At 43.2% G+C, this 21,109-nt stretch overlaps 1 protein-coding gene across 8 annotated transcripts in view; it reads left to right on the top strand.

The window, feature by feature from the left end:
• The window catches only part of Heph (polypyrimidine tract-binding protein 1 heph), a 384,945-nt gene that overhangs the window by 251,077 nt on the left and 112,759 nt on the right, over nt 1-21,109 (top strand). For 7 of the 8 annotated variants that reach the window (XM_071698916.1, XM_071698922.1, XM_071698919.1 and 4 more), the window contains one exon: nt 13,790-13,894. In XM_071698916.1, the coding sequence (XP_071555017.1) occupies nt 13,790-13,894 (105 nt within the window). Of the gene's footprint in view, nt 1-5,507; nt 5,627-13,789; nt 13,895-21,109 lie in introns of those variants that run through there. The other variant, XM_071698921.1, reaches the window with a different exon arrangement.

The raw sequence follows: 21,109 nt of genomic DNA, 5'->3' as shown, positions 1-21,109 counted from the left end.
CCGGAATTCATTCTCGACGGACTCAAAGGCGTGCTAACTTGCCGAGTGACTAGTCAGTTATCCTTGAGAATAAGAATTCTTCGTTATGTAGGAAGTTTAGTTCAGAGTTTATTTATTTACTTTCAAAAAATGATTGAATCAAAGCGACAAATATATATATATATATTTGCGTAAAACCATCAAAGACAATTGATTGTAATATCTTATTAAACGTCCTCGAAAAGAAGGAAGAAAGATTATTTATGCATAAATATAAGAAATAATTAAGAAACGGAAAGCTGCCGAACTACGTCTTATAATTTTAAGCGATTTGATCCCTCAGATATAACTTTCTTTCGTACCGTGTATAACAATCTGCAAGCTCCTTTTTAAAATCGCGCTCCTTAATTGTCTCGTTGCGGTCGCAATCTGCGGCGGACTTAACTGGAACGTAAATTGTCTGTCCGTCCGACGAGGAGCATGCTTTATTATCGCGAACCCGCTCGCAGGGAGACTGCCTCGCAGTATCGTTTACCGCGACGGATACGAACGAGCGGGGGGAAAAGAAATCGTTTTGGGTTGAACGCGATGAATGATTAAAATCGAATTCCGCGGCTCGGAAGTCGAGGAAACGCTCTGACATAGTTACGAACTCCCGACTGGGAAGAGAAAACTGGCCGGGCCCTTCCGAGTCGTCCAATGGAATTACTTAACTCATCCATCCATCGCTCGAGGGGAAAGAAGAACGAAAGGGTGGGGTAGTCTGTTGGAAGCCGTAGGGAGCGAGATAGGTGGTCTAACGGGGACTGCCACGGTCGCAGTTACAACGTTTGTTGATCGTTAAGTCTGGAAATCCGATTTGCTCGATTTCAAGGAGGCCCACAGGCCGGCGGCGGCGCGGCGGTCGCTCGACCTCGCTGATGTCAGTTTCCTCTGCGTTAGACAAAAATTGCTCTTGATTCTCAACCATTGTACTCGAGTCTGAGTAACGTGATTACTGTCGCTGAATTCATTTAATTATAATTAAATGATATGCGTTTTATATTAAAGACTGAAAATGATGAGATTATGAAAAGCAGCATTATAAGCTTACTTTTTAGTTCGCCTTTAAGACAACAAAGTACACTATAAGTATATAATACTGTGACTTTGATAAATATTTAATCGTAATAACGTTTTCCTCAATAATTTTATTGAAACTTAAATTGAAAATTAAATATACGATTTAAATAATTAAAATTCTCAAATATCTCAATTTGTCCGTGTAAATCTACTCGCGATCAATTCGGCCGCTCGAATGACCATTATTGGCACGAAATCTTGAATACGGAGGTGACGGCGAATTTCTCAAGACGATAAAATTTCGCTGGGACGCCGTGCTGCCGACACGGGGGCTCAAGCTCCCTTCAGTATCCCAGACGATCTATCCAAGATTACTTCGCAAACTTCAGGAAATAACCGGCGTAGCTACATACGACGGGTTTCCACGGTGTTACGAGACGAAAATAGGTTCGCCACGCGCAAATGTGTACGTTACATCGCGAGCCGATGGATAAGGGATTGTTTTTAATTACGGATCTCCGGGTTTTTTCTCCTCGCTCATCTTCCGTTTTTTTCATCGTCGGAACTTTTTTTCCGTGCGACGACACTCTCCCGTCCTCCGTGCGTTCCTCCCTCCCGACGAAGTTGAGAAAGTATTGAAGTTCGAACGACCATCTGTTGATCTCCACAATCGTCAGTCGAGGATAAAACGGTTCGCATTGGGTCGCGAGATAAAGTGGAGAACGTGTCCCGGGATTAAATGGAAATGTCTGTTGTCCCTTGAGATAGTATATGGATAATGAATGAACTCCAACTTACTTGAGCGTAGTAGCGAAATAATAACCATTTAACTTTTTTTTCTTCTCGTGTAACAGATCGAATTTAATCAGGAATCTGAAGGTTATACAGATGAAAAATGATTATAGCAGAATCAATTTGTAATTGAAGCTGAAAATTTCATCGCGCGCTCACGTCATGTTAATTCATAAAACTACTTTCAGTCCACAAAGAATTATAAAACTTGGAAATTTATGTTAACAAAAAATTCTTCTGAGTAAGAGGAAGGATGAGATTTGTGGCGGATGTATCCTGCGTAGCTTTCATCCGTACAGACTTATTTCTTCGCGTCAAATTGTGCGAAAATAGCAACGCGCGCCAGGTCTAAGAGCCAGGTCTAAGGGCCAATAAACGCGCGGCTGAAATCGCGTCGTCGCCGCGAATTTCGGAAAGGAGCTTACCATGACGGATTCTCTCGTCGCGCTCGTCTCGCGAGATGCGTCGGAGAAAATCCGAAATTCAGATGTAGAGCCCATCGGCGTCGCGCCGATGCGTCGTCGCGTTCTCGGCTCGGCGAAAAAGGCGAAAAAGGAAAACCGAACCGGAGGACGGGAGTAGTGCTGGGTTCGCGCGTTCGCAGGGGTCGGGTTGCGAGCCGGAGAATGGCAGGCGTGGCCCGAAAACTTTTGATAACACTTGCAAATTGCTTTCGAAAATAGAATAACAATCCAATTTCGCCGCTCGCGGCGGTCGACTGAGGCTGCCGGCTCCCGACGAGGCCGCGAAGGGGTAGGAATTCGGAAGGGGATGAATTCGATGTGTGCGCGCGCGCGCGCGCGCGCGTGCATAGCGGTATTGTATTCGGACTAACGGACAGACACGGGTCCTCGAAGACCTCGAAATTGAAACGACGTTAACGTTTTAATTACCGGGAAATTTTTTAACGCCTGGTCGAGTTTAAGCGCGATGTCGAGAGGTCGTTTGAACAAGAGTGTGGACGTAGATAGAATATTTTATCGGAATAAAATTGCGACTGCAATATACGCGGTAAATTGACTTTACTATTAACGTTGAAACAATTTTTTAAAAAAGCAATTTTTTTTAAAAAGCTTGTTTCAGGAAGTTACGTTGTTTGAAGTTTCGCACGGTTCTTATATTTTAACTGAATATATTTTTGAAAAAAATTTTTGAAAAAAGTTTTGAAAAAAAAAGAGAATGTGAAATACATGTTACAAAAGTTACGAAATAAAAATTTAAATTAACTCCGCGAATTTTTGTTCGTCTCCCGAGTGATTTTTACCAGCTCGTCGATGGGGGAGATGGGCGAAAAGAACTTTCTACGAGTTAGGAATGACATTCTCGAACGAGGTGAGTTCCAGACAAGAGGTCTGAAATGGACAAGAAAAGACGAAAATCGGCTTGGTGAAACGTGCTGGCGACGGCAATCTTCGCCGCCTTCCGGACAATCGGGCGACGTCCCTTCCGCTTCCGGAATCCATCCGTCGTTTCTGCCGATATAATTGCCCTTATATATCCCGAGGAGAACGGCTCCAAACGGTCGTTTTACCGTCGATCGACCGAGACGGCCTCGTTTTCATCGCGCTGACGAAAAATGCGCGATTACTGAAACGGCTTTCCTCTTTCGCTTACGTCGCGCTCGCTTGTAAATCAGTTTTGCGGAGAGAATTTTGAATTTCGATAAATCCTTTTCTTCAGCAAAAATACAATCTCCGCTTTTCCTTACTGAAAATAGGATAAACATAATCGAATATTCCGATCTCGCCATTTTTTGTAATTTCAATAAATTCGTGTCGATTTACCACTCTTATTGTTAGTAAAAATGGGACTTTACATTTATTTCTAAATGATTTTAAAGCGTTTTGAAACTTAAGGACTCGGGAAATCGCGTTTATACTGCTTATAGCTGAACACATTCGAAGAACGAACTTCTCTCTCTCTCTCTCTCTCTCTCTCTCTCTCTCTCTCTCTCTCTCTCTCTCTCTCTCTCTCTCTCTCTCTCTCTCTCTCTCTCTCTCTCTCTCTCTCTCGTTCGTCCATTCTTATATACTTAGCTCAAAGACGAGACTGTAAACTAGTCTTTACGATCAAGCTGACGGCAAAAGCGTTATTTTACAAGTTTCTCCGCTATACACCGTGACACGTACGGCTAATTGGACCTCTTTCAGCGACTTCATCGCTCATTTCGTGGTGTTCCGCCTTTCATCATTCCTATTCTGGAAACGAGGTCAACATCCCCTCAATATGTTTCCTTTAAAGATTTCCTTCAAAGGAGACGATTTCTAATTTATTTGGGACATTATTTTTCATTATTACGAAAATAAGATTCAAGACATCTTCTTACGAATTCAAATATAAACATACGCGGAAAGTTTTTGCAATGAAATGAAATGACGATGTAATGAAGAATTACAAGAAGGAAAATAGAACGTTATTATGAGATCGATCGAGCGTTTTTGCCTTTCTTGGAACAATTAGTTAGACTCTTTGTTAATCGATGGGGGTAATTATTCCCTCGTTTTATCCTTTAGTTATGTCATTTGAATTGTGCTCTCCTCCGAGATTAGCTTATCCTTATCTTCCGCAGACATTCTGCCAATGATTTCTAATCAACAATCCTTTAACTGAACAGATTGGAAGACTGAATAGATAAGAAAGCCACGGCGGAAAAGAAATAAAAGTCTCTCAAAATTCGCATCACTTTTTCTAAATGCAGAATGCTTGAAATAATTAATATTTTACAAATTAACAAAATCATTTTTCTATTAAGTGATTAATATTTTGAAGGAAAACTGTATTGTTGTGATTTAAGAGATTAAAAGATTATCGATAAATCTGCACGCGCGTCTCTTAATCCGGAAGATACTCAATCAAATTAAATTAAATCGCGCTCAACGTAGGAAATTATTATTTCAGTTAAACGCAGATCTGATAAGATTTATATATCGCTGTTCGAAGGCGTTGAAATCGGCTTGTCGGTGAAGATTCGCATTTTTAACGTTGAAAGTGAAATATCGGGGCCGATAGCTACGCGCTTTTGTAGCAAGATCGAGATATCCCGCGCATGAATGGCGAAGCATATCTCAAAGGATCGACGAGAGGAGAGCGATGCTTGAAATTTCATCTGCGCCACGTTCGACCTTAATCGCATTCTGGCCGACTAAATTTTCCATTCGGCTTTCCCCGCGGGGCCGTTTTTCGCGGACTTCTCCGTAACGGAATTATAAAGGTGATCGCGAGCTAGCTCTCTTGTGGAAAAATCCGAATTGTATCGTTCGTGGCTCCGCAACGGCATAATAGAACCATAACGGCTACTATGTACATCCGATGCGATATTCCATCTTTCACCGTCTATTAAACCGGCACAGCCAATCGAATAAGACATATAAAGAAACGTATTGCTGTTTTGCTGTTAATTTATCACTTTATTTTCACGAAAAATATAATCTTCCGTTAAGATTTAAGTATCGTGAAACGTTTCAGGTAAAAGCTCGACTTAGTTGTCTGCTTGTCAATTCAACCGATATTCCCCGTTTTATAAATAAGAATGTTAAAGCGTCCATGAACATTGGAATTACAACTGTCATCATAATACAGCCTCGAACGAGGACATGTAAACAGTACTTGTCTATCAGTATCGAACTAAGCTCCGTCAGTGTCGGACGCGTTTCCTCGGCGCTCTGTGTTTACAATAATACGTCTCTCTGTGATTTGATCCTAACCGATATTCAAGATGTTCAAGAAGATATTCAAGAAAATGATGAAAATGCTGAATTTGAAATATAAGAAGAAGAGAAAATTGAAGATAAAGGTACTACGCGAGAGGGGAGTTGTGCTGGCGCGGCTCGAAGAGTAAATTTCCATAGAGCGCGAAAATACGAGAATTCGGATTTCTGACAAAAATTGATTATTCGTCTTAGACTTTCAATTCGTCCGCGCACGGATCGCCGCCGTGGAATTTTTCTCAAGGGATTCCCGCGGGATTCGGCCCGCGTTTTCACGATTCATCCGACTCGCGCTAGCTTTCAAGAATTCACGTTACTTTCAGCCCTGATAGCCCAGTTTTGGAGAGAACTTGCTGACTTTTCCAGCTCTTTAAACGCTTTTTTGCCAATCGACCACTCGCGCTCTTGAAACTCGCGTAACGCAATCCCTTTGGAGAAGTGCTCCGAGACTGGCGCTCTTCGTACTTTTCTCTTCGATTCGCACAGCTACAACCCGGCACCGACGGATCTTATTTTTGTGCAACTACTCTCTCTCTTTCTCTCTCTCATTGTTTCTCATCGCCGCTGTCGTCGTCATCGTCGCAGTCGTTCGCGCAAAGCTTTTTAGCCCGCACGAAGAACTCTTAAGTACCTCTTGAAAAACCGTCGGTAAGTCTACTTTCTTCCGCGATTATGGCTTATTAAGCCCTCGTGCCTTTATTAGGCGAGTTTCTCCCTTTTGTTCCCCAAAGATTTCAAAGATAATCGTCCGTAAAGGCGACTTTTCTTCCGGATCGTCTTCTATCGACGCGGCATTTCTTTACTGTCGCTCTATTTCTCCCAAGACAATCGCCTGGTTAAGCGAAATTGCTATATATCAAAAGTAATTGTCATCAATTTGCCTCTCATAATAAAAATGGTGGCAATAAAGACTCCAAGTGCAAAATAACTTTAGACCGGACAGAGCGATCTTTATTCATGCTTTTTACAAAAAATTAATATTAATTATGTCCTTATATATTGTTATTCTTTATACATATATTACTCTTTTCATATCGCTTACATCGAGAATACCAAATAATATTCGCGAATCATTTTCTGTTCACACACGATGATATTTTACAGAACGTAAATTACGATATGCAAGATTAAAACAGTTTTTTTTTTCAAATTTTTTGCGTGCCCTTTATCCTTATTTCACCCTATGTTCTCACAAAACGTAGCTGAAAAGGCACAAGCGTAGTAATGCTCGAGGTCGCCGGTTATTGCTGTGTTTTCTCCGAGAGCTTCGTACGTATTTTTTCAAAATGCGTTATTCTGAAATTCATGAAGCCGAACGACGTAATCGTGATAAAAACGCGAAATGTAGAAAGCCCTTGAGAGAATCTCATCTCGCGTATGAGGTCGAAAAGCTTTGTCTCGAGATTATATTTCCAAATCAAGGATTCAAGATTGCAACGCGCGGTGTCTTACAATAGATGCTGGAGAGAAACGAATATTTGCGAGCCAAGCGTAATTTCGAACATTCACCTTCTCGAGAATTGGAATTTCGATGAAAATTGCGATCGATAAACGGCAGCTTCTTTCCGCGCGTTGGTTGATTAATTTTCCTTGCCATGCTACTTTTTACGGGGAGAGAAATTTGAAAGAGAATTTGAGATGCTCCGCATCTCGGATGAACAGATTTATCATTGAAGCTACGGTTACATTGCGCTGGATTATTTACCCGAGCTACCGAGTTCTTTTTCATCGCGAAGTTGCGCTCGTCGAAACTTAATTTACTTCGCGGAATGCAGTCGGCGAATTTTCCGCGTGCGTCTCTCCCGTCCTTGTGTTTGGTTTTCGCGAAAGTACTCGCACTTGTACACCACGAGTCCCGCATACACATACGCGAAATTCGTCGTCGCGCTCAGGCTTTGCTCTCCCGCGAAGATGCTCGCGCGTATTTTGTAGGCAGCGGGCCAAGGCATTATTTTGAAATTCATGAGGTCGAATGGCGTAACCGCGTAAGGACGAAGTTTGAGAGACGAAGGGGAGAGAAAAGACTGGCGGAGAGGGATGGGCGAAGTGGCCCGGTTGAAGTAACTTTTGTTGAGTACGGAACGGCGGGGATGGCACCCGGCGATGAAAAAAAGGCCACCGCAAACGCCTCGTTGGCAAACACATTCGCTATTTTGCATGCGTCGGCGGAAAGTACATCGTCGATATTTGAATATCCCGTCCCATCCCCGAAATTAAATATAATCGGGAGAAGTCATTTTTACGTTCGATAACGAACGGAGGTTACGGCAGGTATTTCCGGTTGGCAGATATTTTCTAGATTCACTATGGGCTTCATTGTTTTAAAAGTCAATCCACGCGATAAAGACGTACATTGTGTTCATATCCCTCGTACAGAGTCAGTTATTCTTCCCATATCACCGATATCAGTTATGTTTCATAGAGGATTAATTCTCCCAACAATTGACGGAGAGAAATTGGAAATCCATTTGTTACTTCATTCATTTGTACCGCCTGTTAATTTTCCAAGATAGAATATTCTTGCCTTTATTGTCGTATACTTTGGAAGAAACCGTGAAAAGCTCGTTCGACGTAATTTATGAGACTTGCGGACGACAAGGCGAGCTACTTTGATACTTATCAGCACGCAATTGGTTGGACTAATTATTCATATCATTGTATTGTATTGTATGATAAAGCTAATTAATGACAAATTAACGTGCACGGTATTTAATCGATATATAGGAAAATGCGCCGATGTAACTTTTTCGTTATGTACAAGTTTTTCGCGCTACCGCGATCGTCTATCAATTTCATACCGGATCGATGGGAACGCATTGGCAGGTTTCTCCCGACCGTAAGATGCAAATGAAACCTCCTAGCTGCGCGCGCTAATTAAAGCGAAATTCTCGATCCTCGTATCGACTTCATTAGCGGATAGATATATGGCACCGCGGAGGGAAACACCACTAATGATGCTAGTCACGGGCATATGGCATCGTACCTGGTAGCGTCGATCGGCACCATTATGTACACATCGAACTTTTCATTCAATGCGACCCTCACGAGCGTCGGATTAACCGTTCATTAAGTCCAGTAAATTTTCACACGGGAGTTGCGCGAGAGTGGCGGGCTTGCGTAATATGAAAGATGTCCTAGAATCACCGACGCGACGTTCTTTTCATCCCATTTTCCTTTGAGCGATCAATTCTCAATGCTGATTTTTTTCTCGGTGTCTTGAAGCAACAGCTTTTTTTGAATACTTTATTTCAAAAGCAGCGTTTGGCGCTTTATATGGATTGTTGTACAGTATGTTGTGACTATTGAGATACATAATACAAACGATACTGCAGTATAATAGTTTGATATAGTCTAATACAAACGAGATTACGTTCAGATGGTTATATTCTGTTTTGGGAATACGAATAATTAGTATGTGGAAAGAAGTTGATGTGCTAAGGAGGGTCTGCGAATGAAAAATTTGTGTAGTGGGTATCGATTTGAGATGCGGAGGAATGGAGAATCGGAAATTCCTAATTGTGTGTGATAATGAATAGCGCTTTGGGGTAGTAGCTTTTTCGTTGTCTGAAGCCGACCGTGAGACAAAAGGAATCTTATTTCGTAATCAATTTAAGTCGTGGCAAGTCGAGTTTCTCAAGGAATTTGTCAGCCGCGGACTTATGAAGGATTCTCTAATCTTAAATAAATTTCGGGGTAGGTGAACCGCACACGGTGGGAGATGCAAGACGGGCGATTATCGTAGTCGATAATCCGGTTTCCCATCCGCCGTTTGACCCGACGAGTTTCGCGAAATTCCAACGCCCATGAAAGAGAAGACGCAATCCACTTTCGCGGCGCTCTTTGTATGTTTCGAATATCAGGTCCCTACCATCCTCTCTGTTCGCGGTTCAGTGACGCCGAAGCTCGGCGATCGCAGCGGAAGCGTTTCATCCTAACGAGCGGCTTTAATTTCTGCCCTCTTTCCACGTCATTTGCCCTAGAGGAGGGATCTCGACGAGAATCACGACTCGACGGGGAAACTTCCGTCAAATTATCCAGCTTGTAGGCAAGTCGTGATACAAGTCGCATAAAGGTTCCTCTTATTAGTAATTATAGCCGATATCGAGTCTGCGATCCCGTTACGTCTTGCTTCTTCCATTGCATTCGATTAAATTTTAATTGAAATGAGGACACTCTTACCAAAGTAAAGAATTACGAAAGACCGAGGACCTTTACATAAATTTATATACTTGAAATTGATTAACATTTTTATCAATTCATTTGTTAAGTTTCACTGCTGTCGTTCAATTTGTTATAATGGCCTTGGCCCTTGCGTAAGAATTATTTTAATAACCCAGCGTTTCTTCGTTAGTTTCTAACGCGTCAACGAAACGAGCTGATATTTAACTCTCATTGGCACTCTATCGATAGTATTCAGTCTTCATTGCGTAACGATAAACCCGTCGCAGGTGCACGATCAATCGTGGATAAATTTACGTCATCAGACATCATTTGATATTAATAACTTCTCGAGACTGGTGGGGAAAGACGAAACTTTATTCATCAGCGGTAATGTGGCACGCGCGTAGAAGCGTAGATAGGAGCAGGTAATATCCAGGAATATGATTCGTACATAATCCTGCTCCATAAAACGAAGTGATCCAACTCTCCTTGATTTTAAAACCTTCGTAATTTCTCGGCGAAAGTTTCGGTCGGTTGTGTGTCGGGAGCTCGTGTATCCAGAGGTCATCCATCTCGAAAGGCAATAATGGCCCCCGCACCCTCGTCCCGAGCCAGCCAAGCCCTTTCCTTGGCAGCCTATCTTCGGCCAATATTATTTTAGCGGCTCTACGTCATGTGTTGCGCATCCTTCCACCACCACCGCCGCCACCGCCACCGTCGTCGTCGTCATCCTCGTCATGCTTTGCGCGAGACGATCTACCGAGAAAATTGACCTACCTACGAGCTAGGCAATTGCCGTCTCGTAGCCGTGCTTAGGGATAACAGGATCACGGGTTAAGATTGCTTCCGGTAACGGACTTCGACATCTAGATTTTGATCGAAAATTGCACTTTATTTCTTAACGCGCGTACCCCTATCCCCGCTTTTCGGTGATCGAGCGCAATTTAATACGCCCACTCGTGCATTCGGTATTTATTCGTCCGATAGTCATCGGACCCGGATGAGCCCAACGGAGCGTGTCACGAGTTCTCTTCTTCGATAGCGTCCGCGGCCGGGAGAGAGCTCATCGGGCCCGCAGCCGGCGCGTGAGATTGGTTTGTCATCCGAGCGAAGCTCCATCGTTTCCCGGGTACGCTCTCGCTCGGTGTACCAACGTCCGTCTCCACCCCGTCCACTCCGCGCGGACGATCTTGAGACAATTCCGTGCGGGTCGTCGGGCACGTAAAATGCTCGCGCGCTCTTTCGCCGGGTCGCACGGGAGATTCTCTTTCAACGGAAACATGAAGGACAAAAAAAGGAAAGAAAAAAAGAAGAAAACGGAGACCGAGAACGGTGACCGAGAGGCGGGGAGGGGAGCGAGAAGGAACGAGACAGCGGCTGCTTCCTGGATTTAAGATCTCGACGATTCGCGAAGATCGAGAGAAAACAACCTCGCGATCCGCGAAGTTGAAAGAAGAAACCGGGGCGGCAATCGGGACGGCGGGCGGTCGGGGGTAGAAAAATGAAGGATGAAAACACAGAGGGAAAGAGAGAGAGAGAGAGAACAGAGTTCGTGACGGGGGTTGCGAGAGGCTCCGAAGCGAAAGGGGAGTTGGCCGGTCCATAATCCATACGTCCGCGGGAAATAAATAATATACGAGTACCGGGATCGGGGTGGACAGACTCCGCCGGATGTTGGTCAGAGAGGATGAACCCCTATCCCCATATCCGACGAAAATACAGAATCCAAGTTCCTTTCCACGGCTTGTCTCCACCCACGAGACTCCCCCTCTCTCTCTTTCTCTACGATCGCAAAGAGATGGGGACCTCGTTCCGTATAAGAGCCCCTTCTTGCCGCTCTTTGAACGATATTCCGCCTAACAGCGCGCACTCAATGCGCTGAGAACGCTCGCGGTGTACTCTCGTACCTCGTAAGATAAACCGTGTATGAGACGTGCGTCGTCGCAGAGAACGCATCCTCCTAATTGCACTCTCTCGCGGCTCGAGGTTTTCTACTTTTATTTATTTTTCGAGTTCGGGATAAACACTTCTGCGACTTTCTGCACTCCGTGCGACCGGACGAGTAGATATTACATAACGTACATTTAAATGTATATACAGATACATATTTTTTTTTATTGCATTTAATTTGTACGTTTCTGCGTATTTCGCGCGATGCTGTCTCGAGCGGGAAGTATTAAAAACTGGAAGAAGTAATATTTCCATTAAATTTCGAGAAAGTAAAAAGTAATGCTGCTTCGTAAAGTGGAGATTAGATATCCAATTTTCTTTAATTTATGCGAAGAAAGTCGCAAATCATGGACGGCAATTTTCTTGGCTTGCTCTCTCTCAAATCGAAAGAGATCTTCGTAAATGGAAGAAATAGAAGAGGATAATAAAATTGGCGTTTCGTAAACGAGTGAATGCATTTATTTGAATCGGCCAGCAACTTTTCAGTTAACGGTCAAAGAATAACGAAGTCCGGGTTGACTCTTGCGCTCTTTGTTGCCTATATGTGACCCGGAGGGTTGGCCGCGAGTGAAGTCTGCCATATGTCGTGGCTCGCTTCCTTTTCCGCTTCGTTCAGTCGTCTCTTCTGTCTTTGATCTCGCATTCCGTCTCGATGTGGCCGAACTCGGTGGTTTTCCTTACGAGTTATGAATTATCTTTCATGCATTTTCGCCTGTTTGAGACCCACAGCGAAGACTCTCTCGCTGTCAAAGTTCATCTGCAATATTAACGGACCGTGTCCAACCGCGATTGCATAATACAGCCGGTAATTCGTGAATAAATGCAGCGACGGCGTGGCGGAGAATAAATATTTTGTTGAGCGATACACGATGCATGCGACGCAATCCTTTGACGCTGAATGCCGCCGATAAGAAAACCGCCACTGTATAATGAATGGCAGTGCGAATGAGAAAAGTCGTAATTGCGAGAAGGCGAGTCTGTCATAAATGAGGAAATGTTACATTCCTAAAGAACTTGTATTATTATTAATATTATTATAGATTACACATATTTCCTATATTTTATATTATTATGCAAAATATATGCTGAATAATGTAACGGTGTTTAATGTACAATGAATGGCATGCGAATAAGAAAAGTCGTAATTGTGAGAAGGCGAGTCTCTCATAAAACTTGTATTATTTTCATAGATTACATATTTTATATTATTGTGCAAAATATCTGCGGAATAATGTAACGGTGTTTAACGTTATAGATAATCCGTAGAAAAATAATAATAATAATAATAATAATAAGGAGCGTTACTAAACACACGTATATAAAGGCACAGCATTGATTAAGCTTACTGTTAATTACTCTTATGAATATAATAGTTTCGTCCACTTATTTCTGTAAATTCCTCTTTGTAGCAATTGCGTGTAGGCCGATTAACGATCTCGAGAGACGAATCGAAAGAAGTTCTTGATGATTCGCAAAAGAGACGAAGATTCATAGGGATTAATTATTAATATCTCGCGAGGAGGAAACCCTCCTCGCTCGAGTGACCGCAACGTTTCTCCGCGCGTCTCAGAGACTCCGTTCAGCATTTAAATTCAGATTCAGACCCGTGTTAAAAGCGTTTTACTACTGTATACGCTTCTGATCCGTTTCTTTTGACGCCAAGTCCGAGATTTATCAGCGCTCTAAGGACGAGACATCGAATGGGATTTCGCTGAAGATCCGCGTTGCTTCTTTCCACTTTTTTAAGTAATCGAAAGATGCTCGACGCGATAATTTATTTCAATTCCCCTCAAAGCTTCATGGATAAAATGGGACGGGCGACGCGATTAGTACTCGTGGAATACTAAACCGTCCGGCTTAATGTTATTCTGTAAATATTCTCCAGTAAATATTCTCTTCCGATTCGCATAACGTTGCAATAATGTTGTTATCCGTGCTCCGAAAATATACAATTATAATAATATTCGGAGATCGTCGTAACGTAGAATTCATACAAAAACCTGCGATGTTTGCAATATTTCTGAATTACGTTATTGCTCGCTGAACGTAAAATATGCTTGGCGGAAAGTAGAATTTATTGAGGAATCGTCGTGTAAAAAGAGTTATTTTTTTCACACGAGTGTTTTCTATTGTTGCAGAGGGGTAGTGACGAGCTTCTATCGCAAAGCGGGGCAGTCAGCAATGGTGCTTCAATGAGTCCGCAACCTCATCACGCGGCCGACAACAACAATGACGCCAAGAAGGTGAGTGGTTTTAATTGAAATAAAAGCGAAGTCGAATATTGTGTGTCAGTGTCAGATTTTACAGGGCCCAATAATATTTTGAGGCTTTTAGCTCAGGACAGGAGCGAAAACGATCGTATTAGTAATTATTAATAATTATCGTTTATTATTTATGATGATTCGATAAAAATTTTAAGGAATTTTGAGAAACGGATGATCGCGTAAATTCGTCGAATCGCATTTTATATTTTGTTTCTCTCCGAAAATCCCTCTTCGATTTTCGGCGACTGTAGTAATACGCGCAACATGACGGAATAAAATACAAGGAACGCCGATAACTTCCTTTTGGGTCCGTCCATTTCGCCGATGGCAGAGCGGTCGTGCGGAGCTTTTTAGAAGAGCTTTTTTTCTCTCTCTCGAAGCTACCTCGGCGGCGAACCGACCGCAACCAGAACGCGCAACGAACCATAAATCATTGCATACCAAAGAGAAATTCGTATGCAGTGACCCCGATTGAAATGCATCCATTGAAATCTGATCGGTCGCGCTTTCGTGTTCCCCGAAGAGTTCTCGCGTTCCTTCCGGCCTTCCCAGTTGCGACGAACGTATGGCTGTCCATCAAAGGGACCGGGAATCGTTTTTTCGGACAAGTCGACTAACGCTGAATCGCCGCCGCTCGCAGAAATTTTTCGACCAGACGAGAGGAACAAAATGCAAAGGCGGGGCAGACTCGCGAAGGAAAAACTTAAATTTTTTAACATAATCTGTTATTATCGGCGCGCGTTAACGAGAGATATGACAAATATTAATTAGCCTCGTGTGTGCGTGTCGTGAGATAATCGACGACCGATGGACGAAGAGAAATTATCTCGGCGTGTATAGTTCCGCAGGAAAAATTAATTCCCGGCGCACAGCCCTCGCACGTCGCCTCGAGCCGATGAAAACTGCAGCGCAGCGGAGAGAAAGTGGCCATCCGATAGTCTGACGATTATTAATCGATCTACTTATACGGGATCAAAATGAAAGAATGGATGATTTTGCGAATACCATGCATTAAGCAGTCTATTTATGTTTCGCTGAAATTGATAGTCGGCTCAGCTGTAAATATTTTATCGGAACATATTTCGACAAGAGATGTTTAAAGAAACGGCGGGGAGGGGTGGAGAAGGAGATAAAGAATTTTTGTGCAGACGTTTAGAATTTTAAGAGATTAAAAAATTCACGCCTTGAGAGAACTGGAAGAATAAGAGGCCGACATTCGTTTCCGCGAGAGAGGGGAAAAATGCGGGCCGTAAGATACGACCTTTTAGCGAGGTAACGTACCTTAATTAATATTTTGCGCGCGCTGCCGTGGCGACAGCCGTTTACGGCGGTAAGCTTTGCCTCCACGGTGAGGAGGACGGACAGCACTTTTCTCGCGCACCTGCTCTCGTCACGTATGCTCAACGTCGTCACATGTCGTTTCGACGGGAGGACGGTGAAAAAAAAAATGGTGAAATTTCCGGGGGACGCGGACGACGACGGCGACGACGACGGCGTGTCTGAAAACCGCACGGGAAAAGCGCCGGGCGTGTCTCGGATCACTCGGTTGCACGTGCAACCGCCGGATGTGCCGAAAGTTCGACCTCGTTCCTCGCGTCGTTAATCATTTTCCGTATAGCTGGCAAACAGAAGCAACCCGTGGGCGCGATATACGTGTAAAGCGCTACGCGCGCGGGCTTTCATTTTCCGCGGAATTTACCGAAATTCCTGTTTAACTGAATCCACGAGTTTGGCGTCACCGAAAAATGCCGATACGGTTTGATTAATAGCCTCGGTCATCGGAACGCGTAGCCGGTCGCCCGCGCGCGTAGTTCGACCGTTCGTATTTTAATCGGGGAAAACGTAATGACCGATGCGCTCTTTAAAGCCCGGAGTTATCTTTTGGCACATGTTTTTATAAATTACGAAGAGAGACGTGATGGCCATTTAGCGCGCGGCATAAATCGACGTATCGGGGCAGTAACGCCATATACGCCGCGCGTTATTTCTCCCGACGTTACCGTCATTTTGATCATGACAAACAATGCCATTTGAAAATGTCAGAGCGATCTTAATAGCCTCGTTAAAATAACTGCCGGGGCGCAAGCCGTTTCCCCCAACCGCGGTCTGACTTTTTAGCGGCTGAATAGACGCGTCTATACTCCGTCCAACGAGAGATCATGCGGTTGATCAAACGTAAATAACGATAGGGTACAGAGCCGCAACAAGGTGTTCGCGTTAAATTATTTTTATTTTTAATAGATATTTTCCAGCACTATTAAATTATCGTTATTTATGTTTGATCAACCATGATCTCTCGTTGGACGGAGTATAAAATAATGTTTTACTCCCCCCCCTCCTCCCGCATTTGAAATATACATATTAATCACACTAAGTGCATTTTAATTATTACGAAATGTTCGTCGCGAATAATTATGTTCAAAGCGTTCTTTGATACATTGATATTACTTCTTTCGCAGAAATTAAATACTAATTAATTTTACCGTAATTATATTTGTTGGGAAACGCGCGCGCATCTTCTTTCTTGTCACAAACAACAATGTTACTGTTTTACAGAGCATTTGCGGAAATGAAAATAATCATGCTGTGGCGCGAGGCTGATGTTTTTCACAGCGCGCGCCCGTTGCACAAATATCTCGGCGAGAATGCGAGCGCATTACAATAGCGCAACCATGTAACGCAAAACCGTTGTGTCTATCGGCGATCGTTAATGTTCGCGTACGTGTTTCTTTCTTCTTTTTGTTCGCGCGCGCGCGGACACACATGCTTTTTACACGCATGGCGTCGCGACGCGCACGAGAACGGTTAGAGCGGCGTGGAGATTCGGTGACAAAGGGTCCGAGCCTTTCGTTGCACGCGCCTTTTACTTTGAAAACGTACACGCTCTCTACTTTTCGACGGTCTCGACGACGAGAAAAATCCGAGGAAATTATTAGCCGTCGTCGAGTACATGTGTGTGCTTCGCGTTATTTGAAATCGCAACATTTACGGGGCGCGCGAGAAAATACCGCGTCGAGAAATGCCGTGAGTAGTTACCTACATCAAAGCTGGCTCGCCGGATTAGCGCTAGTGTAAGAAAAGCGACGAGAATAACGTTACGAGGAAGATTTTGAAAGCGAAACGCACTTAACGAAACGCGCACGTGGTTATAAGCGACTTATGACGAGTGACCGACTAAAATTATTGCGGATACGTTTCGATTTTATCTCCGAGAAAGGTCTTAGGGTGCATCCCCATAAAGGAAGAAATAGCGGAACGGCATTCCTTTGATTGGCTAATATCCCATTTTGAGAGCTCCCACCTGGAGATTAGCCAATCAGAGCAATTCCGTTTTAACTCCGTTCCGCTATTTCTTTCTCCATGGGGATGCAGCCTTAGAGCCGCTCCCGGAAAAGACTTAAAAAGTTCCGGGCTATTTTGGAGCCTACAAAGCAATCCGTGTGGCGATTTGTCGGCTTCTCTCCTAAACATAGCCGGAATAGCGGCGAAACCTTCTCTCGAAATTGACCCTGGCCGGAGCAATTTCGCCCCCCGACCTACGCGGTATATATTTCTGGACGGCGCTGCCATAACACGTATGCCTTTCTCACTTAATATAAATTGGTATTCGGGAAAAAGGTCTGGAGGGTGTGATTTATCAGTGAGGAAATCGAACTCGCTGCTCGCCATCACCGTGTAATCCATTAAGGGTAAGAAAAGTTGATTTCTCGGAGGGGGACAAGGAGATTGCGATTTCGTTCCAAGAGAAACGGCATTGTTTTCATCATATTCGGAAGAGAAGGAAGGTGCGCTGTCATTATTCCCCCCCCCCCTCCGAAATTTGGACACCGATCGACGTACATCAACCGCTTGCTATTATTGCGCGCGATATGTCGGCTGTTTTTTTTCCTTCTTTTCTCTCACTCTTTTTTTATGGGTGTTCTACTTTTCCGCGCCATAATCCTTCACGTACTTTCAACATTTGTTTTCCCGCTTCACCGAACGTCTTCGACGTCTTACTGACCTAGAAAGATTTTCGAGGTTTTTGTATTATTTCTTTATTAAGTCACACGGCTTTTTGTCGTACATTAAAAATTGAGACAGAAATTATACTTCTTTTTAAATCAATTAATTGACTTGTTTAATTTATTTGTAATACGCGTTTGCGATAAGAAAAGAAATCACACAAATTAATTTCGCAGTAAGAAAGACGATGTGTCGAAGAACGCCATTTCCGCGATGCTTGTGGAGTGAAAATCCGCGGGTGCGAAGAGTCGACCTTCCCGAAGCGAGGAAAAAGGAAGGGGACGAGAAAAGGTGGGAAATTCTCTTTCTCTTGGAGGCACGGCGTTGCGGGCGGATGGTGAGAGAGGGTGGAATGGGGACGGTGGAAAAAGGAAAAGAGTTCTGCCGATGTTCGCGTAGACGGTCTGAAGAGGTACGCTCGAAGCTCGTAGAAGCTCCCATTCATTGCGCCTTGCAGGCTGAATAAAGCTCCGAAAGGGGAGGAAAGCAGAAGAGAGAGAGAGAGAGAGGAAGCATACAGCTTTTCCGCAGCCTCCACCGTCATATTTCCACCTACCTTGCCTTCGGGGCTTTCCTCTCGATATCAATCGCTCCGGATTCGCCTTCAGATTTGTCCTCCTCTTCAGCAAATCTCCGCGGAACGACTGTTCCCATCCGGTTGGGGATACCGTATCAATCGAGGACGAGTCGAGTCCCGGGACGGTTTTCTCGATCGTCGCCGGTCACTTAGGATTCTTTACCCAACCCTCCAACGGCAGGATGTCTGTAAGTGGCAGTCTTTTGTATGCTTGTCTATATCGCGAAAGCAGTTGCCCCCGCGTTTTTCGCAAGTACGACAGTATTACTTAAAAAAAAAAAAAAAAACATTCTCTCGCGAATACGAACGTAGAATGTACACAATGCGGGATGTTTGCGACGCAATTAATGCAACGTAACGTGTAACGTGGAAAGTGGTGATACCGCGATGATGATTCGCGGCGGGTCGATATAACGCTTCTATCCTTCCTTGGACGGACGCACACACCGAGAAATTGTATAATATAGTATTAATTCTATATAACGTTGCTAAGTGGACGTGTATCCGCTTTAATCTGGATTTTTAATTCGCTCTGTAAGATCCCGTCTAGCGTGAATAATCGCGTTTGGGAAACGCGGATTAAATGCGGGTATATAAATTGATTAGTTGCACGCTCGGCTTAATGAGGACCGTGTAATTTACATTCCGGCCGTTGTGAATTGCTAATTTTAATAATCGCGAAACTGGACTCACTGAAACGTAAATACTTCTCTATCAGCGTCCCATTTCCGTTTCGTAAATAACGCTCCATATAGAATTAATATCGCAATTTGTATTTCCATCAGTCGGAGAGCGGCTTGATGAAGGCCATGACGAAATTCTTTCCAAAATTCAGCGTTTAATCTTCCACCGATCTCTCTGTGTGCGTTTCATGAATCATCAATTAACTTTCCGTAAATCGCGTTTTATCAGAAACGAGAGACAAACAAATGTATAAATAATATCAATGTTTCCGGTAACATTTTTGCACTTAAATGGAATTTAAATCTAGTTGTGTTTGACCTACGAGTACCAAGAATAATTAAAATTAACTGTCACCAAAAACATATCTGAGAAATTAGAAAATAAAATGGAAAAACGTTATATCTGTAAGACTCTATTACAAAAATAAAATCTGCAGTTTCGTTCGTCTTCAGCAAGGCTGTTAATTTCTCTGCGCGTCGACACTATTCGGTTCTGTTCGAATATCCTTAAATTTCGTAGGGCGAAGGACGAGATCTTAGGACGAGCCGTTCGGGTCGCGCAAAAACTGCTTTGGCGTGCTCGCCACTCCGCTTTATGAGGGCGACAACGGATTCTTCTTTGTCCCCGTTTCTTTTTGATGTACCATTTTCTGCCTCGTTCCATCCCATTATCCACGAATGGTAGCCATGTCACTTAAACGCGCGTCCGCGTGCTTATCCCTCGTGCCTAGATACACTAGAGGACAAAAAGAAGAGAGAAAGAGAGGGAGAGAGAGGACACTAGGAACATGGCTTCGTTAAGGGTGTTACAACATATAGTCGATTTTATTGGCTCTTCGCGACCCTTTGCTTTTCTCTCTCAATCATTTTTGACGACACTTGTGATGATCCTATAACATTTGTGTTCCATAATTAATATAATTCGGAAAGAAGACATGTAATCAATTGAAGAAATTAAATTAATGTTTTATTTTATGAAAAAGAACAAAACTATATGACGCATACATTATACACTCTTCTAGCTCTCTCTTTCTCTCTCCTCTCTCATTTTGAATTCTTATTTGTATATTACAAAAAGGCTTAAAAATTTTGGAACCAATATTGGAACGTGTTTTATTTTTAAGAAAATAATTCAGTCGTCGTGCTATAATTCGAATTACAATTACGGTATATCGTACCGTAAATATATATGCCTTCACGCATATAAAGATTTTAGAAGACGATTTATGTCAATCACAAGTATGTATTCCTCCATGACTTCGTAAGATAGTTATGTTAAGATTGAATACTTATTCTGACGATGTTGCGGTGCTCCTATTTTCTCGATTAAGGACGACAGAAGGTCAACGCCAACGACGTTTTCGTCGGGTAAGCCGTCGCTTCCGAGGCGGCAACCTAATTCCGAAAGCGCCCAAGGAAGCCACAATTAAATCCTTTCATTGCCGTGCCGGTTTTTTTAAACGGTCTTAAACTGACGAGTAGAGAAGTGCTTCAAATTAAGAGGCAAACTTCTACTTAAGTAGGAACTTCGGTACTTCATGTGAGTTTTGTGTTGCACAAGAAACAAGACATTGTAATTTCTATAAATTTCTCCTTATATTTAAGACATTAAAGACACAGGAGATTTTTTAAATTTTGTTAATTAAAAAAAATATCTTATTAATTTTGCAACGATCAAAATGTACTCAAGAGAAAGAGTTTGGGAAAGAAGTTATACCACTTAATATTTTTGTCGGAAAAATTTCTACCGATGCATCTGCGCGGAATCAATTGTAGATTCCTCGTTTCTGCATTCTCCGCTAAAAGAATGTCCATGTTCTTCCACGTGCTTACTACCAGATACCAATAAGTTGACGTAGCCCATGGGCGTGCACGTCGGTAGCGGCGAAGTATTCGAGATTGCTGACTGCGCACACGCGGAGTTGCCCC

Source organism: Temnothorax nylanderi, unplaced genomic scaffold (genome assembly GCF_030848795.1).
Source record: "Temnothorax nylanderi isolate EJ_2023f unplaced genomic scaffold, tnyl_v1.0 TNYL_tig0017_pilon, whole genome shotgun sequence".
In the NCBI taxonomy this organism is placed as follows: domain Eukaryota; kingdom Metazoa; phylum Arthropoda; class Insecta; order Hymenoptera; family Formicidae; genus Temnothorax; species Temnothorax nylanderi.
Note: the sequence above shows the minus strand (reverse complement) of the source record. Positions and strands in the feature narration are given on the sequence as shown.